The following is a 15,972-nucleotide window of genomic DNA, read 5'->3' on the forward strand; positions in this document are numbered from 1 at the left end:
CCTTCTCTGAAGCATAGATGGAAATCCTCTCAGAACATTAAAAAAACCCACCTCCTTTTTTTTCCTTTGAGTCGATGTTACTAAGGAATGTATCGTGAGATTGGTGATGCCGTTTCCTTTCACTGTCTCCATATAAATAACCCAGCAATCACTTCACTCTGCAGGTCATACATAATGACTGCATTCAATAATAGGATTGAAAAAAGCAATAACATTAAAGTCCATATTTTAAAGATATATGCCAAAAACCTTTTTTTAATAATACAAATATCTGAGTCTTCAGAATAGAAGGAACTGCTTCCTAGGATTCTACTTTAATGTTACTTTTTTTTTACATGAAATATTCCTTCCTTTCCTCTCAGCATGCAGGGTTCTCTAGGAGAATGTAATACTTTACAGGCATATTCGTAGACATTATCACTTCTCTTTCCCCAAAACACATTAGATGATACCTTGCACGAATATGTAAGATCCTCTGTAGGAACTCTTGATGGGTTGGAAAAAAATAAGGACTTTTTCTACAGTACAGCACTGACATGTCAATTTGTGATTTATACAGCATGTTATATACCACTGATGGGGAATAACAAGTATTTGTAAAAATATTATTCAATTGATGTAAAGTCAGTGAAACAAGATTTCTTGTATGTGCTTGGGTGATCAAGCTTTACCTAGCATTTTATTGAAAATATTGTGACTGCTTATGAAATTGTAATAAAGCTTTATTGTGTTAAAGCTTACAAATAGTTAAGCAAATACGGGATATTAGTTAGAGTAAAATTAAGCTTTCAAAAATTTTTTCCGTTTTAGCTCCTTAAAATAGGTAATTTGGTTTAAAAGCAAAAGTCTTTATGCTCTAATTATCATACTGTGGCTTAACTTTGTGACTTTTTATGTTTAGCTGAATGATGTCGCGCTACTAGTAAGAGGTTGTTATACGTACTTCTCCAGATGCTATAATCTCCGTATTTATTGATGGACATTATTTATTATGTCATGTCTTAAAAATTCTGAATGGAAATGCTGTATCTGATGTTAACTGACATTGTAAATGTGAGACTACAGTGTTGATGATGACATTTTTACCTCTGTATTCAAAAATAACCGGACTTCATAGGTACAGTTCTGGAAGCAAATGATAAATGAAGTGGTATCACACTTGACTGTTGCCTATAAGAGGGGTGTTTGTTTATCATCCCTTTGCATTTGCAAGTTCTTTCAGACTGATAATTTAATGAAGCATTGGAAGATTAAAACTGCATCCTGTATTGACACTTGTGTAAATATTTGGCTATTTAAATGATATTAGCAAGCTATAAACTTCTGAATGATCATTGTGTAGCTGTGGAGTTCAGTATCAGTGTGTTAAAAAAGGTTGGAAAAGTTGATTTTCACTGACATCCAATGTCTGCTAGGCTTTCAGAATGACAAGACTGAGGTAAGGGAAGGCTGAGACACAACATAATTTTCTACTGCATTTTATTTCCAGAGCATACTTCAAATATTGAACTGAAAGTAGTGGTGGGCTTATGCTCTGCAGTGGCTCATGCACTGATGCATATAAATGAACTAAAGCCTGTACTGTGAAATCAATGTTTATAGACTTTGTCCTGTAAAAGTCAGGCATGCACAGCCCCACATCAAAATGTTGTATTAATTTTAAAGTGAATGGACACTTTGTGTCCTCTTCTTGTTTTGTTTTTTTTTTTCTTGAATAATAAAACACTAAGGAAATTACTTTTTATCATTTTTTCACAAGATGATCATTCCTGTTCCATTGCCTCTTAGTCTCAACAAGTATTTCATAAATAGTCTGGGTGGTGCTTACCTTTTTATAAAAAAGGTACATTGTCGGACACAGTTTAGCTCTAGCTCTTTCCATATAAATTACTCTGAATGTATTCCTGTCACTGACGAGCAAGTAGCATTAGTTGCTTTACCTTGCTTCTTATTAAAGTAACTACAGAAACTAGTAAAACAGAGTTATTAATTAGACCAAATAAAAATAGTCTTGGTTTAATATGATGTAGCTAGTTGGTTAAAATTTTCCTTTCTTCTGGGCACAGCTGTTTGTTTTTCTCCCTTGCAGCAAACATCCTTGATAACAAATGTCTTTTTATTATCAGCAGTTTTCTTCTAACCTCTGTGTCATTTAGCTGATTTTTGTCCTTCTGATGTCTCATGTTCCAGCAGATCTTTGGCTCTTCACATTTATTATCAAGTTTTAATTTGAGGGAGAAGCAGAAAGGCATAAAGTAGCTATGCTGGGTGTACAAAGAAGCTTGGTTTTGTGACTGTACTTGTTGGGGTGGGGGGTGTCTGAGAGCTTGAACCAGTGTTTACCTGCGCTGTAGCTAGCCTGAGATACTGTGGTATTGCTTGGTGAAACTTGGAGTTGCCAGGAAGAAAAATCAAGGAAACTATTCATCTGGTTTGGGTTGATAAATAAAACCAGTTTACTTCGTGAGAAAGCTTGTGACTGTGCCAAAGTTAATAAAAAGTCGAGATGAACTTTGCTTGTTATGTTCAAAGGCTCCCTCCTTCCAAAAACAGCTTTCCATCAGATACTGCTAGAATATTGGAAGTCTCTTTGCCATCAGTGAGTCATACGCGTTGTAATCTGCGGTCAATGTCCCTGCATGGGAGCCAAATGTTCAGAGATACCTAAGTGTCTTTGGTCCCAGCTGTCCCTCGTTTCTTTTATGTGGTCTCGCCCTGGTGGGGGGAGGAGGGAAGGGTGAAAGGCTGGGAATCACCTCGGAGGTTTCCAGTCTTTTACAGTAAAGAATATTTTTGCTGTTAAGTCATCCACTTTTGATGCTCAGAGAAGTCCTTGGATTCAAAGGAAGCTCAAGAGAATGAGGGTCTGTACTGACAAACTCTGTGAGAGCTTTCGGTAACATTTTCTTCCTTTTTACTGTCTAATTATGCCCTTTCCCCATATCTGCTCATCATGCAGTTTGCCATGACTGCAAGTACTAACAGTAGTTAGAAGTCATTGCTGCCTTTCTTCAAAATGCTGGATGTTGCAGTACCAGCTCTTGTTTTCCTGCTGACGTTCCCTTTCAAATAAGGCTTGTTGCTTTCTGAGGAACAGCTCTTTAGAAATCTTAGCACTTCTTATAACTTTTTGGATGGATGAGAAAATATCAGGCTGTAAAAGAAAGTAGATTTGCATGAGAACTCCTGTAAAAGTGTTACAATGGCCAGCTTCCTTCAGTAGTTGGATGTTTTTCTGATCTGCTCAAAGACTGATTGCACAAGAGTTACCTCATGTTGCAAACGGACTTAGAGCAACATTTCTTCTGCAGTGATGCAAAACTATTAAAACGTCTTGCCTTATTAATTCCAGTTCTGGGTGTTAAGATCCAGAACTAATGTAAGATTTCAGAAGAAAACTATGTATCATCAAAATAGATGTATCCCTAAAGGAGTGCAATTAAATGGCCAGATTAACATCATCCTGTTGTGTTTCTTTTTCTCCACCCTTCTCTTTAAGTGTTCTTTTCTTTCCTGAAATTCTGTCACTAAAGAGTTCTGTACTTCAGTGGACTAAGAAAAACAGGGCAAAAAACGGTTATAGTTTGCTTTTGAGTCCTTTGTAATGTTTGTGTTTGGTTAGTGTTCCTTGAGTGGGAGCTTACTTTCTGATCTTCATCGTGATGGTTTCTTTATCTAGTCAAACACGAGGATTTGGAAATCTTTTTCCAACCTTAATCATTTAGAGCAAGACTTTCAAAGGAACCATCACAGGAGAACTGAGATCTGAGTACTTAGACTCTGTGGCAAATCTCAGAAATAATGGTCTCCTCATCGTTTGATAAGAATATGCAGAGCTACCTAGCACAGGGGAGTGATTTCTGGAAGGGTTTTTGTTGCAGCTTTGTATGCTGCCACAGCAAATTCATGTCATTTGTGAGTTGATGGTTAAAATATTCAGCTAGTGTTGTTTTGAAGTTGTAGTAGTTGTTCATGTTGTTTCCATGCAGCAAATTCGTGAATTGCTAACTTATAGCCATATTATATATAAATAAAGGACTAAAGCAGAAGAGTAATTGTTCTATTTTTAAAAGTTTCTCTTTTCTTCTGCAGGTATTTGATACTTTTTCTTTGTTTCTTAGCACTTAAAGAGTTTTATTAATTTTTTTTTTTAATTTAATTATGTATCAGAGTGCAGCTATTTACTTGTTTGTGTTACAGAAAAACTTTGAATCTTAGAACAGCGATTAAGCTTATATTCGGTTTTGTTATCCTTACGTGTATTACTGGGTATTCACAATAGATGTTAAAGTTTGAGGGGAAAAAATACTATGGGAAATGCAGAAAATTAGGACAAAGTTTAGAAAGTCAATGCAAATCTGCTTCTTCAAACTCAGTGCTGGTCTTAAACTGTTTAGTGTAGCATTTTTATTTCTATAAAGAACTGAACAACAATTAACAAAACCCCAACCAAGACATGGTGCTATTAAGATTATAGGACAGGTGTGAAAATCATGCAGGCAAGGAGAGAGTCATGTACTGAAGTTAAATAATTATAATCCACTTCATTTGTGGAAAGCCATTGTACAAAACTAAACCAACAAACACATCCTCAAAAGATGAGGATCAACTCGACAGTTCAAACATCGACAATTGAATAGCAACAGAGTAAATTCAGAAGGATGGAGGAGAAGACTGTCTACCTAAACTCAGTAAATTGAAACCAAACAGACAATTTCCTATGGAGGTTTTCTACAAACAGTGTCTGTCTCTCTGTTCTTGGGAATCAAAAAAATCAAATTAAATTTCTGTCCTTGGAGCTGAAACGTAGACAATGTGTTCCCCTTTCAAATAGACAGAATATACTTTGGTGGAATTACAGTAGACAGTCATTTGAAACAGTCCAGAAGGAATGTGCTTTTGGGGGGGAGTATGTTTTTGAATTCATTAAGGACAGTCTTTATTAAGAAAAAAGTTGCCAAAGATCTTGCACAGAGGTGTGTAAACGATTGACAACTACCTAGACAGATTCTTCAATAAGGACTTCCAAATTATAAGAGACTTGTGCGTGAGTGTGGGTTGAAACTCTGCTACAGAGATTGCACCTCAGCCTTTTTTTTTTTTTTTTTAGGTAAGATATTTGAGATTATTGAGTTAAAATTTGTCTTATCTTGCAAGACAAATGAGGCAAGGGTTCTGAGTCTTCAAAGAAACTTCTTAGGCTATTGTTAATTTAATTTGTTCTAAGTATGCTTTAGCAATATATAAGTACATGTTTTCTCACTCAGACACCTTTTTGTATAGACTACTGGGGAGCTACTCATAGTAACAGGTTGTATAACACAAATGTGGTATTCAAAGTGATACTTAGATTGATGGTACAGTGCTGCTTTTAATAAAACTCTTTCCCAATAAAATGAGTGATGAAGTTGTGCTTAGTTGTAGCTTTGTTAGGACTGGGGCTGTTCACAAAGATGAGTCATGTATTCCCTTTCCTTCTGATTTGTATTTGCATAGGTTAGCTCAGTATTGTTATTAATTGTGTTTAAACTATTGAACAGATGTGTGCTCACATAAATACATATTTATTTTGCTGACAACTCCTTGCACTGCTCTCTAGTTTTGATGTATTTGGCTCTTCAGAACTGGTGACATTTGGTTTCATCTTTCTCCAAAGGTGTAAACTGGATTGACAGACAGTTAATCTATATGTGATAATCTTCTTAATGCAGTCAATGCATGTCCTAATGTAACTTTTTTTGATATCAGTTGTATAATCTTGTTTAAAGGATCGTTGGTAACCACGAAGCCTTGCAGTCAGCTTAATTGGCATACTCTTAACTTCCAACTTCTTTCTCTCTAGGCAGAACTAGTGAAAGGGAATCTGCAAAGTGTTGGGCTGACGCTCCGCCTTGTGCAGTCCAAGGAAGATGATGCGGGGCATGTTGTCATCGAAACTGTGACTCCAAACTCACCTGCTGCAGCTGCTGATCTACAGAGGGGAGACAGACTTCTAGCAATTGGCAGTGAGTAATATGTCAGCCCTCAAAATAAGTGTTGTGTTGCAAACTGGGAGGACATGTCTGCATACAATTCAACTGGAGTGCCTTTCTAACAATTAAAGTTGTGCCTGGCGTGCATGATGGAAACTAACACTTATGTATTTATGGCCACTTCAGGTTACCATTCACTTGATTTGTTTTCTCGCATATTTATTTACTCTTTGCTAGGTAGAAGCCAAAATAAAGTTGAATAAACATTTGAATGTAAATATATTTTTACTGTTCTAATAGTGATACTGTGAGGTTCTCTACTTAGCTTCTTCCACCGATGTTATAAAATGTGCTTTTTTTTTACAAAGAAAACCATAACATTTTACATTCTAGGCCTGCTTACTCAGCTTTGAACCTAAAGGTACTAAGTCAAGTATGGAACAAGTAGTATAAACATATTTTTGACTAACAGAGTAGTTGTCTGAAGTGTGAAAATGACCCAAGATCGTCTGCTGAGCATTTGATAGTAGTTTTGTACTTTTAGTGTTAATTTTTGTCAGCTCTGACAAAAGTATTATTTAGAAATCTACTCTGAAGTTCTCATATTTGAAGACCTTACCCAAATTGTAACTGGCAGGTAGCGCTGCATTGAGGCAAAAAGTACCCTTGACTTTTGAGGGCTTTTTAATAAAGATTCTGTGGAAATCCCTGGGCATTATGAAGTGGATTGATACTAGTTTATATTGTACAGTTACAAATTAGATCATCTCCAGATATAGCTTGAATACTTCAGTTTTGTATGGACCCTGTCACCAACAGAGAACTAGATCATAAACTTTAATCAGAAACTGATACTGGAAATCTTACTGCTTTAAACTTGAGAATTGGAGGGGACCTATAGAATATGACGGTGGACAGAAGGACAAATAAACCGTTAACAAGAACAGTGGCTGATCAGCTGAGTGGAAGGAACAGATAGGAACCTGTTCATGGTCATTAAGAAATAATGTAATGTTTTCCATTCTACTGGATGTCGTGGGACTAAGTAAAGCATTATGGAGTAGGAATAGTAAGTAGCTTGATTTGAAGTTGTTGAGGCTTGTATACTGTCCAAGGATTTATAAAGGAAAAAGGAGTGGGAGTATCACTGTATTTTAGTAATATTTTGGAAATAAGTGTAGGTACCACTGATAAAATGGAATGTTACATTGAAATTCTCAAGGGGAAAAATGGTAAGAGAAATTCCGTTAGAGTTGTATTATGAATTAGGAGATTATCTCCATTTCACTGGTAGAGAAAGAAATCCAGAAAGAACTGCGTAATTAGGAACTACATGTAGTATCCCAGATATCCCACATTTCTTCTCCAAATATTAACCGTGTAAATAAGAGGTAAAGTAATTTTATATTTCATTCTAAGTCATTAAGGTACTATAGAAGAGGTAGTGTGGTAAAATACTGTGAAGATAGAACTCTATATACTTATGATCTGAACTACTTACATTCCCTGCTATCCCAGTCTCAATTTTTTTTAAAGGTTTTACCTGAGCAGTTTTACAGACTAGAGCTGAACCACTGCACTGAGTTGTGATTAGGTACTGCCTGAATACCTGTTGCATTGCTCCAGTGATTTAAAAGGGGTTTGAGCTGCTTAGAGCAGGCAATTGATGATTGCTCTCGAACAAGGGAAAAGTTATTTTTACATGACCCCCTGCATGACTGTGTGCTCTTTAATGCCTGTAATTTGTTGAATCTTACCATAGGCTGGAGATATTGTCAAATGGCTCTGAAAGTTCTGATGAGGAAGGTGATTCAATTTGCTGCTCAGCCGCACTGAGAATGTAACGTCATGCCTATATTTTGTTAACGTATCGGAACTATTTTCGTTGTTAGCCTGCTTCTGTTTTAATTATAACTGAATTTGAAGATGCCCCTCTCTTTTGAATCCTTTGTTAAATGCTTGCTGCTGAAAAGTCCAAACTTACAGTAAGACCAAGGTTAAAAATGTTAGCATACAAAGTCAATGTTACAGCATTAATAACAAACAGCAAACTAGAGTATTTATGTTCATATCTTTTGTGGCTTCTGAAGTGGTATATTTGTATGAATAAAATTGAAAGAATCCATCTGTTATATTTCAATTGAGCTCTTCTGTCATAATTGACTTCCTCTGTTAGTGAGCAACAGTATTTACTATTAAAGATCTAAACGTATTTGTTAACAATCTAAATGACCAAAAATAGTCATCAGAATTAAATTTTAATTATTTTTGTCTTTTTTTAATAGGTGTTAAAATCACATCAACTGTCCAAGTGCTGAAGCTTATTAGACAGGCTGGGGACAGAGTTTTAGTCTTTTATGAAAGGCCTGTTGGGTATAATCAGCATGGTTCAGCACTGCAGGATGGATTTGGACAACTGGAAGACACAGCTTTCTTGACACAGCCAGAAGATGACCAGGCTAGTTTATCAGCTGATGTTGATAACAGAGATTTTGATTCTGAATTTGAGGACTTAGCTTGTGAATCACCTGACCAAAAAGAAGATCTGCCAACAACTCCGAGTCCCAAACGTTCGGTAGTAATACTTGCTGCTAAACCACTTGGAACTATATCTCCAATTCTGAATCGAAAACTACATTTAGGAAGCTATCAGACGACATCAAAAACACAACAAAAAGATGGAGCTAAAGTGGCAACACCCAAAACTAGTGAGGGTTCAGATGCATCACAGCAATCGGGTAAACAATCACAAGGATCCAGTACTAAGCCTCCTGTACCACCTAGGCCACAAAGTAAGCCTATTTTGCCTACTAGTGAAACTCAGAATCTGTTTGAAACTGGAGGTGTATCTTCTGAAAAACCAGAGAGGCCACCTCCACCTGCAAATAATGGAGATAAGTGTGCAGAGAAGGTAGTAAAGAACAATGATCAGATAGAAGACCCAACGGTATCAAAAATAACAGCAGCAGCAAAACAAGATACGTTAAAAGATGGACTTTCAGAAAACGCACGTAGTTACAAAGATAGTGGAGATGATCATCAAACATGGGAATCACCAGAAATTCCTTATAAAGTCCGGCAAGGCCGATGGCCAAGGACAAGAACGTCCTCCTGTCTATTTGAAGTAGAAGGATACCATAAGTACCTTAATGTTGCACTGTGGTGCAGAGACCCTTTCAAAGCAGGTGGTTTTATCTGCTTAGGATATGCAAGCATAAAACTTGAAGAAATTGCTTTAGATTGTATAGCTACATCCTCAATGGAATACATTAGAACATTTAAACTGGATGCCCCTACACCTAAAGCAGCAGTCACTAGAACAGCATTGCGGAATTTGACAACCCATAAGGGGTTCAATGAAAAATTTTGTTACGGTGATGTAACTTTACACTTCAAATATTTAAAAGAAGGTGAAATAGACGATTCAAACTTTCTCCTGGAGAAAGAAAAGGAATGCCACTTGGAAGAAGAAGCTCGTGTACTTCAGAAGGAGGATCCTTTCTTGGGACAAATTGTTCTTACGGAGAACAAGCATAACTTTCAAGATACTCAGTTTCAGAATCCAACTTGGTGCGATTACTGCAAAAAGAAAGTATGGACTAAAGCAGCTTCACAGTGCATGCTCTGTGCTTATGTTTGCCATAAAAAATGTCAAGAAAAATGTCTAACTGAGACGCCCTTTTGTGTAGGAGCCGAAAAGCGACTTGATCGAACTGTGGGTGCTTGTAGAGCAGAAGGACAGGAAGCTCCCCAGGCTGCATCCTCTCGTGTTGATTCAGAATCTAAATCTGTTAACAGAACTACAGGTTTGACCAGGCATATCATCAATACAAGCACCCGTTTGTTAAACCTTCGTCAAGTCCCTAAAGCTCGCCTTTCTGAGCAAGGAACAGAGGTGGTAGAACCTTCGCCAAAGCACACACCAAACACTTCTGATAATGAAAGCAGCGACACTGAAATCAGTGGGCCGAGCAGTCCTTCAAAACGTGCAGCAGGTACTGGGATAAAGTTGGTCCGAAAGGAGGGTGGTCTGGATGACAGTGTCTTCATTGCTGTTAAAGAAATTGGACGTGATCTCTACAGAAGTTTACCCACAGAGGAGCGCTTTCAGAAATTAGAATTTATGTTGGATAAGCTGCAGAATGAAATAGACCAGGAGCTGGAAAATAATAATTCACTTGTGAAAGAAGAAAAAGAGATGACTGATGCAAGGAAAAAAGCCTTGATTTCTGCTGCGCTGGCTAAGTCAGGTGAAAGACTGCAGGCCCTCACACTGCTGATGATCCACTACAGAGCAGGCATTGAGGATATAGAGTCTTTGGAGAACATGTCATTAGAGCGGCAGTCCAAACGAGTGACTAAAGATTCAGAGGAACCCAATATAGCAGAAGAAATGGATAACGAAGATGTCAGTCTGATGGAGGCTCCAACATTCAACATCATATCAGAAGAACCAGTTGATCCACCTCAATCAGTAGACTGATATTTACGTATTTAGCCTTTGAAGGAATGGACTAAAAGAATACTTTGCACTTGATTACAAACACGCTCCAATTAAATTAAAACACTGGTATAATGTACATGTCCTGCTTCTCCAGTTATTTGCCTGTGTAAGAGTACAGCTAATAATGGTTCTTCTCCAGCTACGGCACCATCATTTTATTAAACTGGCTGGTTAAAACTACATTTTGAGGTTTATATTGGAAATTTATTTTTAATAACTTATTTTTATTTTTTCTAATTATATGTAACCTTACCATTTCACATTAATGTGTGTGGTGTCCTTAATGTGTTCCTCCCCCCACTCCCCCCCTTTTTTTTTTTTGAGCTGGTGTTTTCAACAGGAGACTGGCAGGATTTTCAAAACATTAGTTTCCGTTGTATGATGAAAAAATAAGCTTGTTGCATGCCTGATGACTGACACAGAAATCACTGAGGGACCAGGCTTTAGAACGTTGATCACAGTTTTATTGTACGTCTTCTAGGTAGTTGTGCATTTTTTGCCAAACATATCTTGAAAGCAAACAGAAGGTCTTTCATTTTGTCTGTTGTTAGTACTTACTGAAGTTAACATTGCATATCGTTTGTTTTCCATATTTTATGTTAGATACAAGAACTTTTCATAGTTTGTAATTAACATGAAATATAGTAATGCTATGCTACAAAAAAAAAATCCTCCGTAGAACTTTGGGCTATTGTATCCTGATTGAATAATACTAGATATCAAAGTACATACCAGTATCTCACAGTGTAATTGGGAATATTTTTGAGATGAAAGGCTGGTTGCCTTCCAGAACAAAATCGTATGTTTAATTGTTGTTGTATTATCTGATAACCCGATAAAGGAAAATTGATCTTCACAAGAGTTGGAGGTTGCATTGCATTCTATGAAAAAGCATGTAATGACAGTTTCAGTAATTGAAAAAAAAAATTAATATTTTGCTGCAGACTTTATCGAGGTACAAAAGACTTTTCAAAATAGCTAAACATGTTCTCTCGACACTTTTGAGCAATCATATAGTGGTAAGTTGCATTCAGTTTCTCGGACAGAAGGGACAGTCTGAGCAGAAGGATCACCTTTGTCAGAAGAATGTCCTATACTGTATATAACATGTTTTATTTGAGTCAAAATAAGTGAGTCCAGTAGAGATGAGGAAGAATTTCAGCCAGCAGCTTTTGAAAAGAACTCTATGGTCTTGTGCTATGTGTAAACTGTGGATCTTAGCATCACCTAGCTAAGGCCGTTGTTCTTATTTATTTCCTGTAAACATGTCTTTGTTTCATCCTCTGTGTAGAAATGCCGTATAAAATATCATCTTTATTTTAGGTACTGTGTTAGGTACTGGTATCATTATCACTGGGGGTAGGAAAAAACCCACAATGCCTTTGTGGAAATGGAGTTGAATCTAAGATGGTGAAATAACTCGCTTAAGTTTTCAGGCAGTCTGTAACGTACCTCTCCATTAAATTTGCTTTTCAGTTGATGCTGTGATGGGCAAAATCAAGAAGCAGTAGTTTTCACAGATGGAAAAGCATACCTGTGCTTCTAAACAAAACGGTTACTTCCACTCATGCGACTACTTGCACTTTTTTGTGAGTTCTGGGCAGTTGATACTTACTTAGTTGATGTATGGAAAACACTATCCATGCTAAAATAGGCATGTGACACTTCTGAAATGAAGCTTCAGCAAATAATCGCACAAAATTAGCTTCCCTTATTGACTAAAAGTTATTTAACCTATACTTGCTTGAGATGCATATTAGGACTTCCCCACTCCATTTTCTCAGTGGCTTACCATTGGTGGTGATCTGCATTCAATCTCCATCAGTGTTTGCTCTTATGGACTACTATAGAGTACTACAGAGGTTTTCAAATATATCCAAGTACTTCATTTAAACCCTGGTACACATGAAGGAGCTGTGAAAACAATGCAAATACTGATTTCAAGAACACATTCATGGTTTTAAATTGACTTGTGTAATACAGTGGGCAAGAAAAGCTGGATATAGTTTTCCTCACATAGTATTGCTAATGATGATTGTAAGAGATAAATTAAACGTAGTGCAATATTTTTAAATATACCGAATGGGTAAAGGGCAAAATAGTTGTATTTTAGTGATAAGAAGGAAAACATAAATTCCTGTCTGGCATTAATTACAATAAATGGTGACTCTCGAGGGGAAAATTGTAATACTACATTCCTGATGTATCTGCTTCATGCTTGACTGTAAATAGCTGAAAATAAAGAATACCACAGAACACAAGAATATCTTGACTTAATGATATCTAAATAGGTGGCAGCTGCACACATTTGCGGAAGACCTGCCTCGTATGATTTTGTTGGCTATTATTTTATCATGAGAATAAGCTTTAATAAAATAGTTTTGCTAAATTATCAACTTCTTTGCGTTGTGTTAATATTTTTTTTTAAACATTTGTGTTGCAGTGGTTTATCTAAAGCCACTACTGAAAGGAAAGATCTTTGGGAGAAAAGCACACGTTTTGCGTTAGATAAAACTAATGATTGCTGGATTAACTGGGCTTTTATGCATTGTTTCTGTTTGCATAGGCATTTGTTGTTGTTCTACACAGTTCAATAGTAGACTTAGATTTCTTTCAAAATGGTGATTCCAGTTGATTCTTTGTGTAGCTAGAGAATCTTATAAAATGCTAAGAGTATAGGTGGGGTGGTTTTAAGACCTCCAAGAACTGCACAGATAATTACTGAATGGCAGTATTGGTGACTGACTACTGCTAGAGTTACATTAGGGCAAAATGTTGTCCAAGAAAATTTCTTCTGACTTGCCCTGGCCTTCAGAAAATGTTAATGGATAATAACTAAACAAATCTTTACTGTTTGCTAGCTCATTTTTATCTAATCAGTTTTTCCTTGTCATTCCCTATCCTTGGGTTTTTTCCCTCAAATTTGAAATAAAACGTGTGGAAGTTTACAGCTACAGGGGAGGACTAAGTAGTGGAAAAAAATGAACTAAGTGACTTGAATTGACACAGATTAAAAACTTACGAAATACGAAAGAACCCAAATGATGCCAGGGCAGAATGGGGGGGGGGGGTTGTGTATTTTCTGTCAATAAAGTTACTTCCTGACTGTCAGCGAAAAGGCTTTGATTGTGTATTCCTCCAAAAATCCAAGATGTAGAACAACTGCTAAATATCTGGATTTTGGGGGAAAAGGTGCCATAGAGAGCCCAAACATGGGTGTCTGTTTGACTCTTAATTCTGTCTTCCTCTAGCTTCTGGTGGCCCAGGAGCAGAGCAAGAGCCCGAGGGAGCCAGACTGGCTGTGTGAGTCTGCTGAGGGTCTGCTGAGCAAACCAAGGTGAGATGGTGATCTGTGAGGCCCCAGGAGAAACCTGGCTCTGTCTGCAGAAGAGGAATGTGATCAGTTGATATCCTTGGGCCTCCCTCTCATACTCGTTTTGTGTGGCAGATTAGTGTGAACTCTTCCTTAATTCTGATGTGCTCAAAAGTACAAAACCAAACCATGAAGTAAACCATTCTATGCTCTTTTTTTTTTTTAAAAAAAAAGTAAGTTGCTATGTTTGCATTGCTTTTATACCTGTGAATTTAGGTGATACATTGGTTCATCAGCTGACAAATAAATGAACATGTCCTGTGATAATTTAGAATTCTAACATTGGTATATTAGTTTTGATTTCATTGGATTAAGAATTTGATGTTGAACAAGAGATTTCAGTGAAACTAAGTAAAATAACTTCTCTTGGGGCAAAGTTTCAAGTATCCAAATGATCTACAGCATTAAAACCTGAACCCAGTGTAGATAATAATCGGTCTGCACTATTGTTACTTATTCAGTGGCAGTGTAGTACTCAACATATGATAGAATCTTGGTTTATGCTGTACTGATGTCTGTCTCCAAACAGCTCTCGACTTTGAAGGAAGGATTTCCATCTGTTTTATAGTCAAAAGAATGCAGTGGGAAATACATCGCTGCAAAAATCTGTAAGTGGATTTTTTGGATCTACCACAGGATGCGTTGCTTGGCCTTTCACACCATTTAAGCCTCTTAACGGTAACTTCTGAGAATCTTCACCCTTATTTAAAGATCATCCGGGGGGGTCCCCTGGTACTGCACGTTTTGGCCTTACCTGTTTCCCAAAAGTTAAATCTCAGACCAGCAGCCACATGACAGACAGATTTTGGAAGCTATGGTGTTTGCGTGTATTTCTGACCTGGAGTGAAAACGTTTGTCCCGAGTTAAACAAACTAGAACTGAGGAGTACTTTCACATGACCCGCTTTTTTCCACCCCCGGTGTACAGTAAAACACAATGCATAAGGCAAATCATGAGGGGGATTCTTTCTGGGTTTATTATTTTTACTTTATTACAATAGATCATGAACTTTATTTTAATGCAGTCTGAATGCATAATTATTGACAAAGCAATACTTGAAATTTGATCCACTATGTTTTTCATATTTTCTGACCATAGTATATATGCTTTACAAAACTATATGTAAACATAGTATCTATGCTGTAGTACATAAAACATCTGCGATTACATGAAAGAAGGCACATAAAGATTTTAATTTTACGAATGAAAAGACACACCACGGTCGATAAGGACATTGGGATTGTTTTAAAATGCTTCCTTGCAAAGTCTGATTTTTCTCAGTGCAGCTAGAGACTGGCTGATACAGTGCTTTGCCTGTGTTAGACTCTGTCCCCAGATGTTAAGAGATACTGGCAACAAACTGGTCTCTTTTTTTTTTTTTTTTTCCCCATTATTTTTAGCGAAGTTGATATTTTAACTTATTTTTAAAAAATAAATATATGTTGACTTTCTAGATGTGTATGCAAACACATGTAAAATAATTTGAACTGCTTATCAGCTTACTTTCAGTACATGTGAAGACTAAATACTGTGATACTGCAGTTTTTCTTAACCAGTCACTTAAGTTGCATCTAAAATAAAGTTGAGATATGTTCAAAATTAAAAATTCAAATAAAAAGTGTCTTCATGCTGTTCTTATTCCATTTCAGGGAAGGGAACAGTGCACGATGTGTGTTTTAGGGGCTTTGTATTGCACAACTGGTTAATTAAGTAAAACTTCATTAAATCGTACTACTGGCAATACGCTCCTCTGTTTAAAATACTGTTTCCTCCACCATTCCATGAGTGGTTCATGGAGAGCTCATTTCTTAAGTTGGCGAAGACGTCGTACCTTTTATTTGACTAATGTATGACCTGAAGTTGATCCAAAAAAAAGTGATAGTGATGTCCACACTCCGAATTCCAGCCTTCAGCTCCTCTCAACATACTTACAAGGGCACAATTTCAAAGGATGCAGAGTGGACAGGCTTTGAGCTTTGCTTCCCCCCGCCCCCCCCCCTTCCAATTAGATAGGAAAGACCTGAGCTCCTGACAGTGACTCATGACTCCAAACACAATGAGACGCTATGTCAATGAGTTGACTTTATAAACTTGTGAATTTTAACTATTTGGGTTTTTTACAG

General features: G+C 36.9%; 1 protein-coding gene across 1 annotated transcript in view; it reads left to right on the forward strand.

Annotated features, from left to right (window-relative positions):
* Nucleotides 1-10,657, forward strand: part of PDZD8 (PDZ domain containing 8) — a 63,217-nt gene extending 52,560 nt beyond the window's left edge. The window contains exons 4-5 of the mRNA XM_086466829.1: nt 5,843-6,005; nt 8,258-10,657. Of these exons, the coding sequence (XP_086322955.1) occupies nt 5,843-6,005; nt 8,258-10,455 (2,361 nt within the window). The 3' untranslated portion in view covers nt 10,456-10,657. The remainder of the gene's footprint in view (nt 1-5,842; nt 6,006-8,257) is intronic.
* Nucleotides 10,658-15,972: the final 5,315 nt, after the last annotated feature.

This window comes from Leptosomus discolor, chromosome 6 (genome assembly GCF_034619465.1).
Source record: "Leptosomus discolor isolate bLepDis1 chromosome 6, bLepDis1.hap2, whole genome shotgun sequence".
In the NCBI taxonomy this organism is placed as follows: Eukaryota; Metazoa; Chordata; class Aves; order Leptosomiformes; family Leptosomidae; genus Leptosomus; species Leptosomus discolor.